Here is a 23,627-nt window from a genome sequence, read left to right as displayed (position 1 = left end):
TGTCTTGCTGCCCTGCTATTAAAATAGAGCATATCAATGTCCTTCAGCAATACCAGAGTGCTTAAAAACACACTGATTACTCTGTTTTAATGCTTACTGAGTTATTTCAGTGAAGTGATCAATTTGGTGATCAAGTTCAAACAACTACCTTTGGTTCCAATAATTTGCTCAAATATTTAAGCTGCTAGTTTAAATTCTTTGCTAGATCAAGGATCAGTTTCCTCCTGCGCTTCCAAGGCTGTTCTCAACAGATGGAAGGCATTACTGGCCTTTCCGAGAACTTAAATTGCACATGATTTTATTTGTCTCTTTAGAAACATAATGACCCTTTTTTCTTGAGTTATCTCCTTCTCTAACTAAAAAATTATAGTCTTTTTAATTACTCTGTCTGCTGTAATGGGCCTCCCTGGTCTATTTCTGTTTTTCTGGCTCTTTGAGATGATGTAATCCTCTCTGAATGCAGAACATGAGAGAGGAGGAAAGCGCAGTCTGACTTGCAATGTTGCCAGAATTAGAGATTCTTAGATGTAAAATGCATTTATACTTGTATTGCAATTCTTTATGCATAATAAAGTTCATAGATTACTTAATTTAAGATTTACATTTCTATAATTTCCAGAAGAAGCTGTTTTTACAATGTACTGGTTGCAGAAGGAGTGGTTGAGTTGTATCTCTGTTGATGAGCTTTACTTTTTGCTGGGTAAGTTACAAAAGGATTATTCCTTTAAGTGTTTTATGTAAATATCTGTATGAACATCAGACCACACTCAGACTTGGAGAAGACAATAAACACATGTCACTGAGGCACAGAAATGTGCTCAAAAAGTCTTTTCATGCCAGTGTGGGCCTGTGTATCTAGGGGAGCATCTTACTGCCCTTAACAGAGTACCTGACAGGCATTGGCCCAAATAAGTGTTTGCAGCTTTCCCTCTGTCTGTGAGTGTGAAGTGTCAAGTTCATAATTTGAAAAAACCTAATAAATTAAAGCCCCAGGTCTGCCTGGGTTTTAGGAACATTTTTTTTAGGCCTAAACAAAGTGCAGGCAAAAGTGTAGGCAAGCTTGTTCTCCACAGATCATGGTGTTAGTAAAAGAAAGATGGGCCTAAAATGGTAACTTTTAAGCCTTCTAATCCTTCCAGTGATGCAGGGGATTGTACAGTGTGTTAAGTTTTGTGTGTTGACACATTTAGATGTAGATCCAGATATATGTAAGGTCTTGGCCTGCTTGGAGCTTTTAATCAATAAAATCATCAATCCAGACCCTACTTCTTGCTAAACCTGGCTGAATTTTTAAGACTTTGTTACTGAGATTACTACAGAGGGAGCTCTGACTGAGACACATGAAATGTGTAAAGCAAAAGAGTATTAAATATTTTTAATTCTTTTTATGGATAGGACAAGAAAAATCAAATTTTCTTTTTTTCCCCCCTTGGATACAGAAATAGAATTACACCTATCTCTGTATGTTTTTTAGGAGGTAAAAAACCCAACTTGAAAAACTACTTCAGTTTCTTTATATTTCTAAGAGTATCTTATAGTCACCTAAAGTAGCTGTTTTACACCTTTGTTCCTTATCTGAAATATATTCACGTAGTTAATAGTGTGAATTGTCTTAGCTGAAAATACTGTTTATTTCATGTGTGAAATAGAATTAATTATGAAATAAGCATTTATAAATTTTTCAGGTTCCCAAATACATTGCTGAGGAGTCAAATGGTAGAAATGTAGAGGTGAGTTTCTTTAGCTTGCATGTAAAAAAGTACACAGCATTCTGTCTTATGGGGATGGTTTGACATGGAAATAAAAAAAATACCTCTGACAGCAAACTAAGTCATTCAGTTTTTGTAGGATTACATGAATTCAGATATATAGGGTAATGGAAATTCCAAATACTGTATAAATATGATGAGTGACCACCATAAAAAGTATAAATTCTGGGGTTTTTTACTCATCTTCAATGGGAATTAATACAGCAGGTGTGACTATATGCCTTACTAATTTTGTATCAAACAAGAACTTTTTTTGGTTTAAACTTTAAATGTTTAGAGTTTTAGTCTTATGTTTACTGAAAATTGAAAAGAAAAATCAGTAACAGGCTGAGAGACTTGCAGGTATCTGGCAAATGCAAATCAGTCCCTGTGTTTTGACAGCCTAATGTTGAGATACCCAAAGAAGCTGTTTTTGTTTCTCTCAGTAAAAGCTAAACATTCCCCCTGCAAGTTTTTCCCTTCAGTACTTCTGCAAGCTGAAAGAAGTTCCTATGTGCTTGTGGACTGTGTTTCAAATTAAAATCCTTGTACTTTTTACCTTTGTCCAGTTATGATTTGCTTTGTGGTTTTAGGAGTTTTAAATCCCTGCATTCATTGTACTGAATATTTTTTTGTTGTTTTGATAGAAAATTGTTCTCGAAGTCTGTTTCTCTTAAAATAATCTATTGCAGTGCTTCAGGATTCTTTGTGGTAATGGTTTCTCCAGAAGTTTAACATATAAATTAATTTTAAGTGTTGTTATAGCTTTTATTATCAAACAAAAAATCTGCATATACCACAAGTACAAAAATGTGTTTTACTCATGCAACTCAACTGCATCAGCTCTAGGTCCAAGATTACCTTTTCATGTAACTTTAAGGAGCTGCAGTTGAGTGTATGAAGAATTAGTTTAGTTAGCAGGTTTTTATCGTGAAGCTTAAAATAAACTTCTAGATGAAATTGACTGTTTATTTTACTGTGCTTACTTTGTGTAATGGTGCTAAAATTTACAAAAGGTATGAGTTTGGAATATTTAGATTAAGAGCATAAATCAAAAGTGTGTGGGTTCTGTTACCTCAGATGATCACTATGTTCTTTATTAAGAGGAGGAAGAAAATATTCCTGTGGCAGGAGGCTGTGATTATATGCACTGGCTTTGGTTCAGTACCTCACTTAGATTCTGTCTTAATTGTTGGCTGATAAACTTAACATATGCTTCAGATAATTCATGTTTTTCAGTGCTGTTCTGAATCAGGAACTACTTCAATATACTCAGAACCGATTAAACACTTAGAAGTTATTAAAATGTTTAGAAGAAGGATGTGTTGGAGTAAGAGAGGGTAATAATTTAGGGATATGTGGTTTGGTGCTGTTCCTTTGTGTTGGCAGTGCCTCACCTGAGATAACTGTGGGTTTGACAATGTTGTGCATCACTGTTTTGCACACAGCCATATCTGAATTTATGTAGGTATCTTTGCTCTGATTTTTTTCCCCTTCGAAGCTTAACCAAGAGCACTTGTTTGACAGAATGGCAGATTTTTGGCTCATTTTCTTCCTGTTCCCAGACATGCTAAAGATACTTTTTCTCAGGTAAGAGTACCAGTAGCATTTTCAGTGATACATGGGTAGCTGCTGCATATTGGCACGTAAAAGTATTAATGTGACACATAAGCCAGTGTACCTGCATCCAGATTGGCAGCTTTTGGCTCCAGAGGACAGCTGGAAGCACTTTCATGTAAGTACCTGGGAGAGAACAACCAGAACTGGTGAGGAAAAGCTGGAAATTATCATGGGCGGTCATTAAAGGGAATTTTTTTGGCTCATATAATATGTGAATAGTAAAATGAAATTATTAAATTATGTGATTTTTAAAAGCTTTGTTTTTCTCTAACAGAAGTTCATTGCAGTTGTGACAGTTCAATATTTTCACATTAATTAAAAAATAACAATATGAAATATTTTTGTAGACTTTTTGGATGTGGTGTTATTTTGTCAGGTGTATCCTGATCCTGATTGGTTGTCACAAGTCAGTGTGTTGCTTTTTGGACAGTATTTCCTGAATCTATTAAATATTTTGATGATGACTATCAGGAGGGATTGGTAGACTTAGTTTTTCAGTGGGTATCAGGTACTGGTAGTTTTTTCCTTTCCCTGAGGCATATTTTGTCCAGAGTACCAGCTGTGCATTTCAGTGAGACTCTATTGCCTTTATTATCTGTTGCCTTATGTGTGTAATGCCATACATGTATATATGCATAGAAAATGCAGTACTGGAAATACTGATGTCAAAGCTGGCTTTTCCTGCTCAGTAATAATAAGTGTGATGATTTCTTAATACTGGTTGTAGGTGTATCAATATGAATAAATATTTTAAAACAGTACCCTGGAAAGGAATCTGAACTAACTATCCATGGCATTATTTCTCCTTAAGAAAAACAAAACTGGATCAAACATCTCAAAATGTTTTTTGAAATAGCAGCTGTTTGTAGGTGGGCTTGAAAGTATCTCTCTATAAAAAAGAGCCACTTTTTACAAATATTCTTACAGAATTCAGACTATACCTATCCTAGAAATTTCTATTGGAAGTAGTATTACATTACCATTAAAGGAAGTGGTATTATATTACCATTAAATACCTGCATGTTTTGACAGTAAAAGTTTATGATTTTTAGATTGCATATGTCATTTGATATCCATTCCAAAACTTAGATTTAGAGCAGATTTCTATCTTTAGTGCTCATTTATTTAGATTTCATGACAATGTGGATTTCATTATCTTATATGTTGAAACTGATTGACAAATGCAAAAGAAATATGTTTTTGAAGTGAATGTAAAGTACAGAAATATTTTCTCAAAACCTTTCTCTGTGTCAGTCGCTGTGCATTGGGCAGAATTCTTTTTAGTTACAGACAGAGAAAATTGTATGTAGAAAAAGATCACCCTGAAAAATTTAATTTAGAGAAGGTTTATATACATCAAAGTTATATATGCTCCAAACTCCTAAAGAGCCTTTTACTTGGAAGAGCTGGATAAGCCCACAGCGTTCTCTGTAATGTGTAACCACTATAAACAGATAATGGATGGATTTAAGTGAAATTTAGTCAGAGCAGAAAAAAATCCCAGAGCTCTGGGAGACCACTGCTATGGCACAGAGTCTGTGTCTGCATGAAACTTACAGTGTGGGAGCTGTGTAAAATTTGAGTGGAATGAAGACTGAAAACCACTGAATAAAGTAAATTAAGTATTACTGTGAGAGTAATTCACAACCTCAACAAAACATATGCAAATGTATTAAATTACCAGAACTGGAACAACCACAAAGTAAGGATATTCACCCATGTGCAAACCCAAGCAGAAGCAGAAGGGAGATAGCAAAAACTGTTCTGGTTGACTTTAAGTATATGAATGTAATTATTTTAGTTAACAGGCTTGGATCTCATGCCTAAAGTTGACAGTGGCATAAAAACTTGCACATTGGAGACAGGAAATAAAGCAATTTTAATTTCATTTGGGGATATTCATAGGGTGGTTTTCAAAATTCACATAAATATTTTTCTATTTTTTTTTTTTAATTTTAGGTCTAAAACCAAGGAAATGTGTGTGGAATAAATGGAATCTCAAAAGCCTTAAGGCTGCCACAGTAATTCATATTAGTAAAGATGCTACAGCTAAAATACAAGCTGGTGCATCTGCCAGTTCTGCAGAAGCCAGTCAGTCTTGTAAATATTTTAAACACATAAACCATGTGACCATAGACTTTGGAATTAAACTTATGGTACGCTGCAAAATCATAATTGTCAACATAGGTTGTTATTAATACTTTCAGTTTATTTTGCACAAACCCAAAATGTTAAAGGAATTCAAAATTAAATGTGAATTTTTATCAACTCTAAACATATATCCTGCCAATATATTGATAAGTCAATTTGATTAAGCTGTGAACAGTATTACAAAGCATTTAAAGGAGCTGCTGATAATCCAGCTTAGTTTGATTTGTCAGTTTTCTTACACTAATGACAGCTGCTCATTTTCCACTCCTTTGTCTGTATCTGGATCCCATTTTCAGTATGTCTTGCATTGTAGCCTCTTTTACCCTCTTATTTTTGCTGTCCCGATAGGTCAGACCTGTATTTTTATACTTTCAGTCAAGCCTTCTCTTCTGTCTTGTGGCCACTATTTTAACTTTTTTTTTTCAACCTTCTTGTGTTGCTTCTAACTTGCTCCCTTTCTGAATATTATCCAGCATTTTTTTCCTTCAGGGTAGCCAGTTTCTTCCCTTTTCCCCCTTCCTGAAATTACTGTTTTCCTTCAAGCATCTACAGCCACAATTTTATGCAACCAATGTTCTCTTAATCCCTTTTGTCAGTTTGCGCCAACCGTAACCATAACTTTTCCTATCCTTACCTCTTTCCCCCCTCATTTGTTTTGTTTTCATGGGCTTATGTGCTTTTTCTGAATTTAGATCATTCCCCATTCATCAAGATAGGAAAATCTTATTTTTGTTGTGAATAATTCAGAGGAAAATAACTGAGCAAAAACTTGTAAGTTTGCATTCCCAGTTTTCAGTGACACCACTCTGACATGTTTTCACTACAGTTAGGTTAAATGCCTAGGAAAAGATGCTGGGTTCTCTCTGTATCTGTTACCATTAAGGAGAGGAGGTTTGGAACATGCTGTACTCAGAAATCCTGAATTAATGAGGTACTACATACACATCAGAGGATGGGAAGAGTTCTGCCATGTGCCATGATTTCCACAAAGCTTTCTCCTGTAATGTGGATGTGAAAGAGCTGTGTGAGGCTATCTAAGCAAAGTGGAGTGGAGAGTTCCTCTTGAGACCTAGCTGAGGGATTTAGTGTCTACAAATAGATACGGCTTTACAGATTCTTTGTATAGATTACCTATGCACAGTTCACTTAATAAAGTGAACTATTTTACTGTCATTGTGTATTGCCTGTTAGTTTTCCTGAATAATTTTCCTTTTTTACTTTAGTGTTTCTTTATAAGTACAATTAGTGTGGTTTCTTTAAAATTGAAAGTCTGTGTTACTCTCATCAAGTTACGGTCTTGAAAGGAAATTCTTGTTTACAGAATCCTTTTTTTGTGTGTTGCTCAGTTTGCAGTAAAGTGTTTAGAAACAGAAATGTATCTGTGTTTTTGAACACAGGAACGTTTGGGTATTTTTTTAAACCCAAAATTCTAAACCCAGTGGAAACATTTGCCTGATTTTTATGAAATCTAGTGGTTCCATTCCAGTATAATCATATTTCCTTTTAGTACTTGATACTTTACTAGTATATAGAAACAAGAATATGAAAACAAGTACAAAGTGATTATTTGTGAAGCAAGGTCAACAAATCACCTCAGATGTTGATTAACACTTCTGACCTGAGGGAGCCTGTTTTAAGCACAATAATTTTGAAGTCACTGCAGCTGTTTATCTTAATTTTTTTTTGCCAAGATACAATGACTTTTTTTTCCTATGACACTAAAATAAAAGGGAGAAGCCTTACTATTTTAGCCCTTCCAGTAGTGATCTACCTTAGGCTTTCAGGGTGCTCACAGTTTTGTTTAATAATCACTTGTTCTCTTTCATGGCTACTGAGAAATAAGTTACCTGTTCAGATCCACTTTTGTGCCTGGGTTTTGGTGAAAGCAATAGGAATAAAGTGCATAGGCAAGTTAGCTGAACTATTACTGTATCTTCCACAACAATTGAGTGTCCGTGGCTTTCAGATGTTCCCTTTCCTCTCATCCCATTTTTCTGTACTGTGCAGTAATGTCAGAGTAAATCAAGAAGCTATAAACAGGCTCCCCCTGTTTGCTGGAGTGAGCAGAGACACTGATCTGCTGTGGCACAGGGGTGTCCTGGTAGCAGCAGAGGTCACTTGAATGTGACAGACAGACAGACAGCTGCAGCTCCTCTGCTGCCCTGGTGTGATTAGCCAGGTAATTACCTAAGTCAGATAATTTGTGTATGTTTGATGTTTTAGCAGTGCATACCAGACTAGAACTTGTTTGTCTTTCTTATCAAATAGGACATTGAAAGTGGCTTGCTGAAAGTTATGTAAGAAATCTGTAGCAGGGCAAGATTTCAAAGGCCAGTAGGTGAACCTTGAAAACTCAGGAGTCACTTAACTGAGGACTGAATTCTTACCCATCAAAACTGGTGCTGTCCAAGGTAATAGTGAATTGTGTTTATGTTTGGACAGCCAGTTGTAATTGTGAAGGGAATTGGCCCTGAATTCTGATTAAAATTATATGGTATAACATTATAAAGAATATTTCTAGGGGTAGTAAAGATATTACTAGATTAGCTGGAAGCAAAGGGAGGTGAATCTTCTGTTCTACTCCGTGCTGGTGACAGTACACCTGGAGTGCTGTGTTCAGTTCTGGGCTCTTAGAGCAGGAGAGACATGGGCAGAAGAGAGCCGAGGGAAGTGGCACAAAGGTGACTGAGGCTGGTGCATCTCTCCCATGAGGAGGGATGGGGAGGTGGGACTGTTTAGCCTGGGGATGGAAGGCTTAGGGACAAACTTAGCAATGTGTGTAAATTCCTGAAGTGCAAAGAGACCTGAGCCAGGCTAACTTCTGTAACACTAACCCTTATGTGACAAATTGACGCATCTTCATTCTAATTCCTCTGCTTTTCTGGTTAGCACTGAAGTAAAATAATGATTTTCATGAGAAAGTAATTTCATCTGAAGTGAATAATTTTGTTTTTCCTTCTGTATTGGGTTGATCTTTTCAAGTGCCAGGCCTCTAAATAAAAGTGTTTCCCTAATGAAACAACCAATCTTGGTGTGCTAGGATTGGCTTCCAGGAAATGGAATGGAAGAAAATCTCACCTTTTTAGGGCTGGAATGTAAGCAGTTATGGAATTTCAGTATCTGGAATGCTTAAGATTTACAAGCTAGCTTTCCTCAGACAGGTATTGTGAAGTTATTTACAGAGCTCAGGACTTAACACTTGGTAGTTTTAATACTATATTAAGCCCCCAACCCCCAAATATTTAAAATTAAATTTTGCTGTTTTATGAATTTCAGTGTGAAAAAGCTTTTTTAGAAATTTTTCTGGGGCACTATTTAGAAAGTTAGGATAAATATCATGTTAAAAACCTTGTTCAACTCTTTGAAAATTTTTCCCATCTAGTTTCTGCTTTGAGTACAGTCCTAATCTTCAAAATTATCAGCATAGAAAATTTAGCATCTTTTTTTGCTAGTAAATTCCCCTTCTCTGCTGTATTAAGTAAATGTGTGATTTAAATAACTGTAACCATTTAAAACTCATCCAGTGATGTAAACAATTAAACAATTGTACTTCCTTTTTTTTTGTTATTAAATGATTAAAAAAATATTATTTCTACGTGTGGATCTCAGCTCTGATGATGACTTTTCCTAATTTGTGGAAAGTCATCTAATCTGTCACTTCCTTTTTCTACATGATAAAAGTTACAAAATCATTATGGTATTTGAAAAATTAGTAGTAAGGAGATAGATTTCATAGGTTTATTTAATATTTAGACTGCTCAGATACTGGTCACTGAGTGCAATGAAATACTGATGTTTTTATTTCTTTATTGATTTAACGTCAACTTACATCTTGCTTCAGCTTATTAAAAGAGAATATACATATTTTCTTCAAAAAGTAATTTAAAACACAGACAAGTGTATTTTAATAGTCAATTGATCAACATTTAGTAATGTGATTATTACAGATGCTGTGCAGAGCTGTGTTTTCAGGTACCTGCAACAGAACTAAAAGTGAGACTGTATTGTACCATATAATATATTTTAAAGGTCATGGATAATGTCCAATTGTCATTTTTATTGTGTATGAAATGTATTTACACCATTTTGCATACCTTTAAAGACTCACAAGTTATAAGACAAATGTGTAAGTATTTCCCTAACAAGGAGATGTGTTTTGTGTAGTTGTTTGAAGGGATTGTTTCAAGAAAAATAACTTTCTTACGGAATCCTAGACTCATTAAAATAGGAAGAGCAGTACTGCAGGTCTCTTGTCCAATCTCCTGCTCAAATTAGGGCCCACACTGCTTGGACTGGGCTTTGTATTTTAAAACCCTCCAAGCATGGATCTGCAGCATTCTCTGAGATTCCTCAGATGAGATTTGCTCATTTGTGTCCCAGAGTGTTCCTCAGCAGTGATACAGAAGTAAAGAAGTTACAGCTGCTGTGTAATGGAGCAGTTTCTGTGAGATGAGAGTGGCTGCTGTAGGTGCTGCTTTGACCACAGGAATTGTGTTTCCCTTCTGAGCCCCAGCCTGGACAAACTGTGTAGTGTCAGTGGGAAACAGAGAAAAAAGCTCCAGTAAAGCCAATGCCTCTGAAGGGAAGGCAAAGGAATGACACTTGAGGTTGGCTTTTGTAACCCTTTTTGCTTGGGTTTTCTTGAACTTTTAGTATTATACAGCCATTTCCAGACATGCGTATCAGTTTTCTTATGTATAAACATATTTCCCTCCGACTTGGTATATTGTATGTTGGTGCTAAGATTGCTTTGGATTGTGATATAATTGATGTAAGAGGCTTTTGTGAAGATTTCTGGCATCTTTCTGAATTGCTGTTAAAATCTAATATATTCTTATTATCCTTGTCTTCTAATAGTTTGCTGCTGGAGATCATCCCTGTAAATTTTCTGATTATTATTCTCTGGTTTTAGCACAAAACTGATTTTTTTGGGGTCAATACTTGTGAATAGATTTTCTAAGATAAAGATAGATTGGCAATTGCTCAGTTGTAAGGACCTATGAGTGTGGTACTGATGAGTTGCAGCATTTGCAGTCAGGTGTCTTTCTGGGAACAGTTCCCTCAGAACACATTTCAGTTGTGACAGCTGTAAAACATAAAGCAGCCTTGGCTTACCTGAAAATGGTGGTAACATTGTGATTCATTATATAAAGCATTTAGCAGTAAGGACTAATTACAATTTGGATTCAGGATTTGTTTGTATTTCTATGTTCTTGAATTACATAATCAAAAGATTGTTTAAAAGAGCCTGTCTGCATCTGGTTTTAAGATTTTTTACATATGTATTTATATATTATGTGCATACATACATTTTAATTAAAACTTCTGTAAAGCTTTTAAGCACAAACAATCCTAATGGGGTTTTGTTATTTTCATTTTTATTTCAAAGCTTCTGCTAACCTAGTTTAGATATAGAAACTTCTGCTAGTATGTTAATGTTGATCCTAAGTGTGAGCTTTGTTTCACTGTTACATATTCACAGAAAGTAGTGCAGGGAGGTACCAGCAAAAAAGCTTACTTTATAGTACAGTCTGTTGTGTTCAGTGAACAAGTAATAAATAAAGTAGCAAAAGCACAGTGAAGGTTTACTGATAGAGCTGTACTGACACATTTTTTGCATGGATCTGTTTATATCTTCTTTGATTTTTGACTTGCAAATATCGTAATTGATTTTAAAATGGCACTATTTGTTAAACAAGATTTTTTAAAAGTAAATATTTGTCAAAGGAAATTGTTGCCATTTTCTGTGAGTACTCTTAAAATGAAAATGTTTCATGTAGGAAGAAATGGTTGACTCTAGACACTTGTTCTTCAATCATAACATTGAAACATTTAAGACCATTTTTAATTAACATGACTCTATCCCAGTCACGTCACTAGCTTTAGCTAGTTTTTGGTGAACTTTATCTAAGTGCAATTATCACAACCCAAGAAAAAATGTAGGGAAACTGAATTAAATTATATGAGGCATAAGTCAAGTAGGGCTTAGTTGAGCACTTTCATAGCTGGAAAATTAGGATGTCCTTTCTTCATCAGGTCCCAGGGATTTTAGCTGTGGTTTCATACTAGTCATGCAGGCTTGCACGTATTTCTGTATCTGTGAGTGGAGGTTCTACATCTTTGGATTACTTACAGTGCCTGCTGGAACTGTAACCTTCTTTTACCTGGCATAACTCTGAGCATGCCAGTAATTCAATTATCAAGAGTATGTGGCATAGATTTTTAACATTTTTGCATTGTTTCTTTTGAGATGTCCATTGTGTGATTTGCTGCAGGCTGTCATTTTTGTCTGCCATCCAATGTATGTTGGCAGGAAGGTTGTGTACTAGGCTTTGTGTCTGGTCACAGAAAAAAATTCATGCATCTCAGCCAGACCATTTTGTTATTCCTTTAGAATTAAAGGCATATGAAACAGATGCAGCTTAATAAGTATCTTTTTTTATAAATAACATTTAAATAACTTAAAACAATAAAGTTCAAATACAGCTTAAAATAAAGTTTAATGCTGTAACAACAGAAAAAGCATGTATAAGAATGGAAAAACAATATTGAAAGCTGTATGCCCTAACAGGAATTATACAAAAGATAGGATATGTTACATAAAAAACCTTAATATGTCTGAATTTTTGCTTCATTGTTATATAAAATGTTAATTTGTGAAAAGTGAGATGAAGTACATTATTTATTCCTATTTTTATTTTACATACACTATTTGAAACATCTTTTAGAGCAGCATTAGGTATTTGTTTCATTAATAGATAGGAACATTTTGTGTTAGAGTAAACTTAATTTGTCCAAACTAACTCTCTTATCTGAATACAACAATAAACATTTACAAGACTATATTTTTTTTGATCATATAGTTTATGTATAGGATATGAGTTTCTTGGGGGAAGTATTTAAAATACTGCTCAGCCTCCACATTTTCTATTGACTTGATAATCTGACAACTCATTCCAGCAGCCTTAAAGTCTGACATATTTTACACAACATTATCATCTGCTTATTATTATTATAGCAGCCATATTTAAGAAGCAGATAGTTTTTTAAATAAAATATTATCAGATAATCAAGTAATGACTTATTCTTCAGGGTAAATTAATTTAAGAAACTACCCAGTTACAATGACTAAGATAATGATTGTACAACTCTTTAGAATTTTTTACAACTTTTAGTTAGTAAATCTGGTTTTGTGTATATTTTCAAATCTTTCTCATGTAGTCTCTTAAAAATAAACATAAATGCTCAAGTCCAGCTTGTTCAGTTTCTCAGTAGTATTCCAGCATCTCTTGGTATCTTGTCGAACAGTCTTCTTAAAATTAATCTTCCTGCTGGAACTAGTTCTTTATAGATCATTTGTGATTAGGATATTGCCAGAGGAAGGAAGTGGGATGCTCTGTGTTCTTTCTTTGTTTTTTTACCTTTCATTGGAACCCCTTTGTGGTTTAGTGTAACAAACATCTCTTTCCCTTTGTGTGTCCATTTTGCAGAAGCATATGTGTTGTAATGGTTTTCTTCAATTAGTTCAATGAAGTTGCAGTCCTCGTTGCAGACTTTCTGTTGAGAGTAAATAATAAAATATGGTAAGGCAAGAACAAAAGTGTCTTTTTAAATACTTAGATTAGGGAAGAGGGGAGAAGAATAAGCATTAGACCTGGCATATTAGGAATATTTTAATAAATTAATTTGGCCTCTGAAATCTGAGTATTGAATAGTCTAGCTTTGTATATTCCCCCTTAGTATTACACATTTTGAAGAAGTATATAAGACCTAATCATTGCATTTATTAAATGAACATAAAAGTCTAATATGGGATGCATGGGATAAGTCCAGAATACATTTTACTTAATGAGGAATCTGTTTTATTAAAAAAACATACAAATGTTACATCTCAAAATACCTCTAAGATTGTAGGGATGTACACATGAGAGAAGTTTGCATCCATACCTTTCCATAGAGTCGCCCTGACTTGTTCATTGCCAGAAAGTATTCACTTTCCACTCCTTTGATTGCCACTATTCCAACTGCCACCGTGCGGATTTCTAGAATACCTGCAAAGGTACACAGCAAGGGCTGTAAAATGCTTGGTTGTTCTCCAGTTAACTCAGAAGGTTTCCTAGAACTAAAATTCTGTAGTATTTTTCCATGTTTATTGAATTTATTCTTGGAAAACAGGAAACTTAAGTGCATTCTTTTGAGGAAAGGGCTAGACTTTAAAAATTCCCTGTGTGACCATGTCTGCATAGAGACACTTTAAAATTGTATGGTGGTAATTTTAAAGTATATACTGAAGTTGTGAAGACAATATAAGTAATTCCTCTATTTTCAGAGAATCAGTGTAGCTTAGAGTTTATCAGGCTCAGGGTTTCATTTGGAATATGTAGTTAGCCATCAAGGTTCACAGAATTTGTGTAAATCCTTTATTTTGAAGTTTTGTGTAGCAGTATCATCCCCTTGAAAGAGTGTAAACCTTAGAACTTGCGAGTGATAGAAAACAGACCACAGTGTCTGAAATAAGATAAAGTATTTGCTTGACCTTTGTGTGCTTTTATGACTGATCGGAGCTGTAAAAATACGTGTATTTGAAAATCATTAAAGGCTGCCCTGAGAGCCTATTCAAAACCAGAAAGCATTTAGTGTTGTTTTCTATAACCTGATTTATTTTCATCTCACTGATACATATCAGCGATACTTTTCTGTAATCACTATGATACATTTAAGTTACCTGCAACATAAAAAAATAATCTTTTGTTAATATTAAAAAAAAAGTGAAGGCGGGGGATTTTGCAAGTTATTAAGGAACACCAGGTTGTTTTCAAGCTTAGATGTTATTAATGTTTTCTTAAGCAGTAATTTAGAGTTATATATCTGAGTTTGAGCTATTTATTTCAATATTGAGTCACTGACAGAATTCTGCCATAGCAACTGCACTGTGACTCCACCAAAATGGGGTCTTTCAAAGGGAGCCAACTTGAGGCAAATTGCAAGAGCTAAGCATGGGGGAGACAAGTGAGGGAGGTGGGAGAGAGGCATGTGTTAGATTATCACCTGAATATCCTCTTTAACAAAGCATTTCCTTTTTTTCCCTTTCAAGTTGGCATTGACTTTTCACAGCCACACGGTAATAGTTTTTTGTTAGTTAGGTTTTTAAGAAAGGCATTAAAAATCTGTGATATTTCTCCTTCCCTATACATTTTTATCTCCTCTTGTTCTCTGCTTTCCTTCATGTTGTTTTGCTTTTCTCCTTGATGTTACTGATGTATCAGTTGTAGAACATATGGGTATATTTTTCATCCTTTTTTCTTTAGCAGATCAGTTCCCTCTTCTCATGATGTGTGCACTGCTGGGCATTCAGCTCAGTGTTTATACTTCTGTACTCCCCTATAATGCTAAGCCAGCTTTTTTTAAGTAAAGCTTTTAGAATTCTTTGACAAGTTCCACTCTTCGGCAGGCCTAGCAATAGTTCTAACAAAGGGTAATTTGTAATCGAAACTTACAAAAATTATATTAACTATCATTTAAATTTCACTTTAGAAAAACCACACTGAGGCTAAAAAACAGATGAACATCTGCATTTAGCCTAACAAAGAACGCAACAGTGGAAGGGATCTGTGGGTCATCAAGTCCAGTGCTTTGCTAGCCTGGGAATTGCATCAGATAATTCTCTTTTCATAAACTTTGCCAATACTAAATTGGAGTTGTTATTTCTTTGCCCCCAGTGTTTCTGCCGAGGGCTGTTCCAGAGTTTGATTTATTTTAATGACTAGAGACTTCATAGTAATTTGCAATCTGCATTTCTTCAGTGACAGCTTATATCCATTTGTTCGTTTGCCTCTGCTGGCCATTAACTTAAGGGGAGTTTTTAAAAAAAGTCTATGTTTGAGTTTTCCATTTATACAGAATTAAAAAAAAATAAAATATTTAAAATTACTTTTTAAAACAAATAATGCTAATAGGAATTGAGATTTCCTTGAGTAAGCTGATGTTGGCTGAAGTTACAGTAGAAAAAAATCTTACTACTTTAAAAAAGGAAATGCCAAAAGATTTTCTCCAAAGCAATATTATTATTGTTACAATTTCTACATTATTCTTTTAGTTTTTTCTTTTTGCCTGAAGTAGATTGTGACTAACTTGTTGGAGTTACTTTATTTTGGTTTGGGGTACTTGTTTTTCTGCTTTATTCAGAGTTGAGACATCAATGACTTTCCTTGTCTTAAATGAGAAGGTTTATTTTTATGTGCTTCCTTTAGAAGTAAAGGTGTTTAATCCTTTCAATATCTATTTGTGAAAAGAAAAAAGTCAACTAGTTAGGATGGGAAAGAGAAAATTCTTATCCATAGATTATTTCATTGAAATACTCTTTTCATACTCTAGTAACCAAATTACTTTAAAGGCATGCTTAAATTAATAAGATATTGATCAGGAGAAATTCAGAAGGCCAAGCTTCAACAAGGTCTTAAATATCTCTGATTTCAAAATTAAAATGTAAACTATGTTCTTCAGTTGCTTTATCTAAAGCATCCCCAGAGATGTTTGGAAGAGATTTAAGAGAAGACTTAATATACCACAAAGTAACTGGGAAAGAAATCAGATTAAAGCCAGGAAAAGAAAAAAAAAAAAAAAAACAACCTAGAGATGGGCATCCAAAATTGAAAACAACTGTACTTCCTATAAAATCAGCATGAAATTCCAAACAATTTTATATGGTTGTATGGTCAGTGTATCAAATGTAGCTTAAAATTCCTGTAGTGAATGAAGTTTCCTACAGAGCTGGAATTCCTCTGGTGTATGTAAAAGACACTCAGCAGAGATGGGCTATAGTTTGTCTTCAGAAAAGATGCCTATGGATGGTGGCAGCAGCCTTTGGAAACACTTGCTAGAAATTAAATAACACACAGTTGATATACAGTAGAAAAATAAAAGAAAATAAAAATAAACAAAACAAGCCTTTAGACTGACACAACAGTTTCAGTGGGTGAAATATGTCTCAGGTTTTGGAGAAAATTTATGTCATTAATGAGGTGAGTTTCCTGGCATTCTGGTCTAGGATGACAGTTCCTCAATACTTAGAAGCAGACACTTTTGTGTGTAGACTTATTCCATAACCGTAGCCTGAATGGCAGGACAGTACCTCAGGCTGGAAATTGATGCAGAAAAATGGCATTTAGTTATATGATTGCTATAACATTGAGCATTGTCACATGAGATGATTCTTTCCTGGCAAGTAGTATTTGATAATTTTGTTTTTATCTCCTGATATTGTGTGTTTTCTGATTCAATTAATATTTTCAAATCAGCATTTTCCTTTTATTTGTTAGACTCCTTTTTGCTTTTACCACACACTTATGTTGTATTTGTTAAAACAAATCTTAGCTTTTATTGCTACATGATCTGTTTGCAGACTATATTAAAGTAATTTCCATCAGTATGCATGGATAGTTGAATAGGCAGGTTTTTTTGTGTTTGCCCATAATATCCTTGGATAAAAGTATCTTATCTATAACAAAGTAGCCTTGTGATTTAGCAAAATCAGGGCATTTCCCTTTACTCATTTATGAGCTAAGAGCAATTGCAGCTCTGGCTCCTGAGAGCTGCAAGGAATCCAGTAAATGCTGCTCATGCCTGAAGATCCCACGGGCAGGTAAAACCTCTCAGGAGCTTTTGGAAGAGGAGGGGCAGCAGAACCACAGAGGGAGATCTCTTTTCATGTTCTTGGGAACTGCCCCAGTATGCCAGGATTGTTCAGGAAGGTTCTGGGAAGCACACTTTGAGTTCAGTCCCCCATCAGCTATCTCTGTTTCCAGACATTTCATATGTTGCAGGTATCCCCTCAATGTCTGTCACATGAGGTTTCTGGTCACTGCTCCTCAGTTTGCCCGAGTCAGTGTCTCTAGACATTCATTCAAAGAGACACTTTGGCATCCATTACATTTTTCAGAAGGCTGACAGCAATTTCATGCCAGTACTTTCCTGTTCTGCCAGGTACATGTGTTGTGGAAGCACATATGATATGTACAGCACTTTATTTCTTGTGGCTCTCTGTGCAGTGAGGTTGAAAAAAAGCAGTCTCTTGCTGATTTTTAGGGGTAGGGAGGCTGGCACTGACAGTTCAGCACTTGTGAGGAATGTGTTTGTGAAACATTCTTTCCTCAGCAGAATTGTCTTTAAAAATAAAGTATGTGAAATCTTAAATAGGGACAGAGGGGCAGAAAGGACTTGGATGGAAAATGAGTCAAAACAAAATGTAACTTCTAAATTTCACTAACTTGTGTTTCTCATTAATTGAATTTGGAGCGCGTATTTATGAATTCAAATGACCTTTGCAAATGATTCAAGGCCAAGGAAAATTATCTCATCTTTGCTTAGAAGGCACTGTTTAATGATAAGTAATGTAATTTGCTCTTTTGTTCTGGCACTTCATAAGTTAATTTTTGTGCCTGTTAAAGCCAGAAAATGTGGTTCAATGATGGTCAATCTTGGAAGACTTTCATGATGTTATTGGTACATGTGTGCATTTGGTAAGCCAGCACAGTAAATAGCTGGTGTATTACACTTAAATGTTTTTCCAGAAGAATCTTATCAGTGAAGTGAATACTTTTATTGGATAGTTTGGAAAGTAATTTGTTTCAGGAAATATTTTTCTCTCTTTTTTTTTTTTAATGTAGTGCTTCTATTGTAAAGTATTTGTGCAACTTAAGTTATTTGGAGTCTTAATATTTTTAAATGGATGCATCGTGAAGTTCATTTCTAGGTAAAACAATTTGTGTGCTCTTTCTGTCTCAAATATAAAAACTAAGAGTTAAAAAATACTGCAAATAAAGGTCTTGATTTAAGATATTTTGTAATATGACTTAATTTATACCTTTCCTTATTATTAAATTAAAATTGATAGAAAGTAGAATTTGCATTTGTATTGAGTACTTTCTTAGCAAGAGGATGAAGGAGTTTCCTAGATGATACCTCACAGAACTCCTGTTCATAAGCTTTTAAAGTAGAAATAAAGGTAAAGATATATGTTAAAATATGTTAGAATATGTTACAAAGCAGGAGGTTTCTCCACACCAGGAATTTTCTGTCTGTGGATGTGATTTTATTGAACAATTAATTAACAGAAAACAAATTGGTACAAACATTCACTATCACTTTATTCTGTCTTCTCCTTGTGATACTCAGAATTTTGATTTATGTCATAAACACATATATGTTGTTATTTACAGCATAGAAGGCTAAAAAGATCTTCAGGGGCTTTTTGCTGTATCCATGCGTGCATTTGCTGTGCATGTGTAGAGTCTCTGAAGCACTTTAAATATGAATATGGCTGTAAAAATGATCTGAACATTTTAAAATAATGGATCTGTCAAGGATTTTCAGGAGAACAGTTGAAGCTACTGCTTCAGTGAGATGCCAGACATCTGGATATCATGGAGGAATACTCAAAACTCCTGGGTTTGTCCTGTGTGTAATTTCCAAGCAGGAGAAATTGTAGTTGTCCAAGGAAACATGATTAACGATAGAGAGGTATTCCTTGGGGATTTGCTGCAGCTCAGAGTTCAGCATCCTCGAGCAGCAGGATTTGCTGACAAGATTTAGTTGTGTAGAAAGTTTGATTAAGCATAAGTAGCTGATGTTTAATTACCCCTTCGCGTTTCATTGGGCACAAAAAGGAGGCGTACTGTATTAAAATCAACTAAGTGCTAAACAGAAGTCCATTAAAGTATTTTTTGTACTCCATTAGATTATAATTTTAAATTTTCTTTATTTGATATTACCTTATCCATAAATGTCTCCACTGTTTTCCAGTCAGACAAACTAATTGATACATGCATTGCTAGATGCAACAACTTTGTGATAAACCATTGTCCTGGTAATACTCAATAGCTGACAGATAAGTTAGTTATGAAATATGAGCCATGTCAAGGTTTATTAAAGAAACTGCTAACTTGATAACTCTGTGAAAACAGTGTAAAAAAGGCAAGATAAGAACCAAAAATAAGAGGGAAGATACAACAGGGAACTAAAATGATTGTTTTGAAATGCTGTTATTTTACTTCCAAGATCTGTTCTTTGCATGTGTACTTGGACTTGTGGGTGTTTACCTTTATTGCAGAAAGGGAAGGGGTAAGCCAAGTTCCACTCTTAAGTCTGCATTGTTCAAAGTATTTATATTTACACAGTTTCTTATGCATCATCAGATGTATAATCTGCCCTTCCAACCATGGATGGCTGATACTGTAGTGTAAAGTGAAGAGTGAGGTTTGAACAATGTTTGGAAATACACCTTCCTTTTTACTTTAAACTTTACAGATTTGTTCTGCAGTGGGAAATATTAAAAGCCATAATACCTATTTTTAGTCATTTTTCAAAGAACAATGAATAATAAATATAATAATGAATAAATGTAATGCAGTGCTCATCAGTTTACAACTGTCTGTAAAGTCTACCTCCCCTAGTTACTGTAGCGAGAATTTCATTGACCCTATTGCAATTAATAATTGCTAAAGGGAAATACCTTAAAATTTTCAAGTGTTTTTCCTTATTGTACAACCTGTTTTGCCTCAGTTTTGTATTAACTCTCGGTTAATTTTGCTGAGTTAGGAGATAGTTTTATAAATCAAAAGCTTCATTCTTCATGGAAAATGGTGGCATAGTAAGTAGTTGGTGTAGAATGTTCTGACTCTAAATTGATGCCTTCTGTGCATGTCTCTGTTGACCATTAGCTATTCAGACCACTCTATTTCCAATATTTCTATTGATTTGATCTTTAGAACCAAAGGGTGTGACATTTTTTACTAAAACAGATTGCAAAGTTACGGAGTTTTTCAATTTAGAGGTGTGACTTTTGAATAGCAGTACATGGTAACAACTGGCTAACATGCTGCCCCAGGCAGTCCTTCTCTTGGGAATGTGTCATTAAACTTATTAGAAGTCTTTACTTTGCTGATCTCCACTGCTTTATATAAATATTTTCTTGATCAACCTCTTAGACAGCATGTAGTCATTTCTCATTTTTGCAGGAAACTACATTTCCCTCCAATAAAAATTGCCCTGAAGCTAAACATATGGTTATAATGAAGAATAATATTATTTTTTAGAATTAATACTGTCATGTAAAATTCAAGTCTTAATCCTCAGTCTGAAAAACTGATCTCTTATTACAGCATTAATAATTTACTGATATGAAAAATGGAAAAAAAGAGTGGAATGACTGTTTACAAAATGTAATTGTTTCCAAACAGTAATAAAATTAATGATTTAATACTTTAGAGTTGAACTTGTACAACAAATGCTTTCCCTACAGCTCAGATGAAGGCTATTTCTAGTATTTAAATATTTTGTGCCAATTTTACTAGAATAAATGATGTTTTCAAGCTCTGCAGACTTTCAGAATGTAGACTCAAAATACCAAATGTAAATGTAAAATGTTGCTTGTTAACCTTTTCAAAGCAAAATAAGATATATCCAACTAAAGGGAGAAAACTTCCCAGACTCAGTTTCAGGGTCTACAGCTATTTTGATTATCTGAACTTGGAAAATTCCACATAAGACCACAGCCTCCTGTTTTTCAAATTCTTTCATAATGCAGAAGTCTTTAAATAGATTACTTCGTCTTTTAAAATTTTTTCGTTACTATGCTATTTTGTGTTTTCATCTGGTAATGAGCTGTGTTTGCTCCTTTCCTGAGTTAGTGATCACAGTTGACATAAAATTATTCATGTCATTTCTATAAAAACTACTTCTTCTGTTTTTCTAAGAAAAAAAGGAGTGCATGTTAACGTGCCTTTTCCATGTACAAGTATTTCATTCTCTGAATTGTGTCTGAGGAACATTAAATCCAGGTACATTTCCTGTGTATCACCTGGATGAATTGGCTGCAGGCAGTTGCAAAATCAGCTTAAATATAATGTGGCAAGGGGTGCTGGATTTATTCCGCTAAACGGGGCAAAAATAAATCCAGCATAAAATCTGCTCTTTTTATATGAAACTTTCCCTGAGCTCAAGGCCTTGCTGTTTTGTTCTGTGTATTGTCTCCAGCTGTTCCTGTGGCAGTTTTTCTGGTTCCTGAAACAGACTTGACAAGAGGAAGAGCAGAGCCATATTCTGGGGACAAACTGAATCTAAGAACTGCCTTCCTGTGTTCTTTGAGGATAACTTAAAATTATACATCGTTGAGACAAATCACTAAAAGCAAATATTAAATTCCTGTAGATTGATCATAATGACATTCTGCAATGTGTTATCAGTTAAAATATATAGTTCAACACTTTTTAACAGTGAAAATGGTCCCAGAAATAGCTAATAACCAAAATTATTTAAAATAAGTAAAATTCAGAAAGTTGTTGCAGAATAAAGGAGGTGGCTGCAGTATTCTAGTGCTTGAAGATATCCTGAGGGGCCTATGGTATAGAAGCAAAGAGTTTTAAATGGTTTGAAATTTTAGACAGTTTAATTTTGTTTCACGTAGTTAAGAGCTCCTTTCAGTCATAAACACTGCAATCCTCTTGAGAGACATCTTTTCCCACTCTCAATAGTTATGTAAAATGTAGGGCAAGCATTACCCAACTGCATAGATTTTAGTTCCATTTCCAGACTAGATCTGCTGTTTTGTGCAGGAAGAGCTGAAGTTTGATATCTAAATATATCAATTACAGTGTCTAGAAGAACACGGGCAGGCACTACGTAATTCCTTCCAAGGTACAAAATGCAAGAAGCTGCTAAGAAAATTGTACTAACCCCTTGCTGCCTCGCAGAGTGGGAATTGATAGAAACCAGCTGGCTCCCTCCTGCCTTCAAAACACTACTGGACGTATATTTATATGTATGGCTGCTCAAGTTGTTCTGGTTTGCTGCTGACAAATAATTTAGATTTAGTTGAACTTTCAAAATCTGTATAAGACCAGATACTAAATTATAAACTAATAGAAGGAGAAAATTAAAATCCCCTTAAAAATCAAAACCAATCGAATAATCTAATTCAATTCTGATAAATAAATTTGAATTTTATAGCAGATGTTTCTCCTGTCTTGCTTAGTACATGGATCAAAACTTGTGCCAGTTATCCTACCATTGCAGGTTTTTCAAATAGCTTAGTCATTCCCTGTCTTAATTTTGCCTAAAGTAATTAATTTCCTTCCTTCAGGTAAACGCCCTGTTTTTACCAGTCTAAAATTTAAACCTGACTGGAAGCCTGACTTTAGGGAAATCAGTAGAATATTTGCCATTACACACAGGCAGCACTTTGAAACCTCTCTGTTTACATGACCAGATATTTGTAAATGTATAATTGTTATCCACTTTTTATCCTTAGTTTTAATCTCACTGTACCAAAACTGAGAAAAACAACAGCATCAGCACCAGCAGAGAAAATTGTTCCTCTGCTACAGGACCAGTTGCTATTACCAGAGCAAATAGACTGTAGGAGCTGCAGCCAAGCTTCTATTTTATTCTGTATTTATTTATGTGACTTTTTAATCTGCCTTTTAAAATTCAGCTCAATTGACCAGGTGGAAAATCTGGACTTCTTTTCAGTTTTGACTGCAAATGCCAGAATGCAGAGTAACCATCTTGAATCTGGTGATAAAAGTATCCATGCTCACTCTTACTTTTGTGCATGTGTGTAATATCAGGAAGTCAGTGAGAAAACTATTTCAACTAGAATAATATAAACATTTTCTATTTTCTAGAGTCCACAATCTTTCTGTGCTTTTCTTTATTTGCATTAAATAGGAGTAGTGGCCTCATTTTTCAGTGACAGTTAATTGTCTACCCTGAAAGTACAAATCAGAGCTCTAGTACTCATATTCCAGTGTGTTGTGACAGAATAATATGGTGTTTTGTTATGACAAGAAGTTATCAGTCATAGCTAATGTAAAAAAGTAATGGAATAAGTAATAAGTACTGAACAATTAAATGAGCATAGGATTGGCCAAATTATGTGATATTTCTTTAAATGTTTTAATTAACTTTAACACATTTTAGTATATTGTTGGTTGTACATAATCCAGTTTCCCATTGCTTTTGTTCTAATTTTTATATTCCCAAGTGTGAATCAGCACAGTTATATTTATTTTAGTTAAATTATCAGCTTGTATTAGCTAAAGATGTATAGAG

The 23,627-nt window shown here is 34.5% G+C and overlaps 1 protein-coding gene across 4 annotated transcripts in view; it reads right to left on the bottom strand.

Moving 5' to 3' along the window:
- Nucleotides 1-9,356: 9,356 nt before the first annotated feature.
- The window catches only part of FGF7 (fibroblast growth factor 7), a 29,310-nt gene continuing 15,039 nt past the window's right edge, over nt 9,357-23,627 (bottom strand). For all 4 annotated transcript variants that reach the window (XM_030955223.1, XM_030955219.1, XM_030955220.1 and 1 more), the window contains exons 3-4: nt 13,467-13,570; nt 9,357-13,076 (exon numbers count right to left, since the gene is read on the bottom strand). In XM_030955223.1, the coding sequence (XP_030811083.1) occupies nt 12,882-13,076; nt 13,467-13,570 (299 nt within the window). In that variant the 3' untranslated portion in view covers nt 9,357-12,881. The remainder of the gene's footprint in view (nt 13,077-13,466; nt 13,571-23,627) is intronic.

Source organism: Camarhynchus parvulus, chromosome 10, assembly GCF_901933205.1.
Source record: "Camarhynchus parvulus chromosome 10, STF_HiC, whole genome shotgun sequence".
Taxonomy (NCBI): Eukaryota; Metazoa; Chordata; class Aves; order Passeriformes; family Thraupidae; genus Camarhynchus; species Camarhynchus parvulus.
This window is presented reverse-complemented; position numbering and strand designations above follow the sequence as displayed.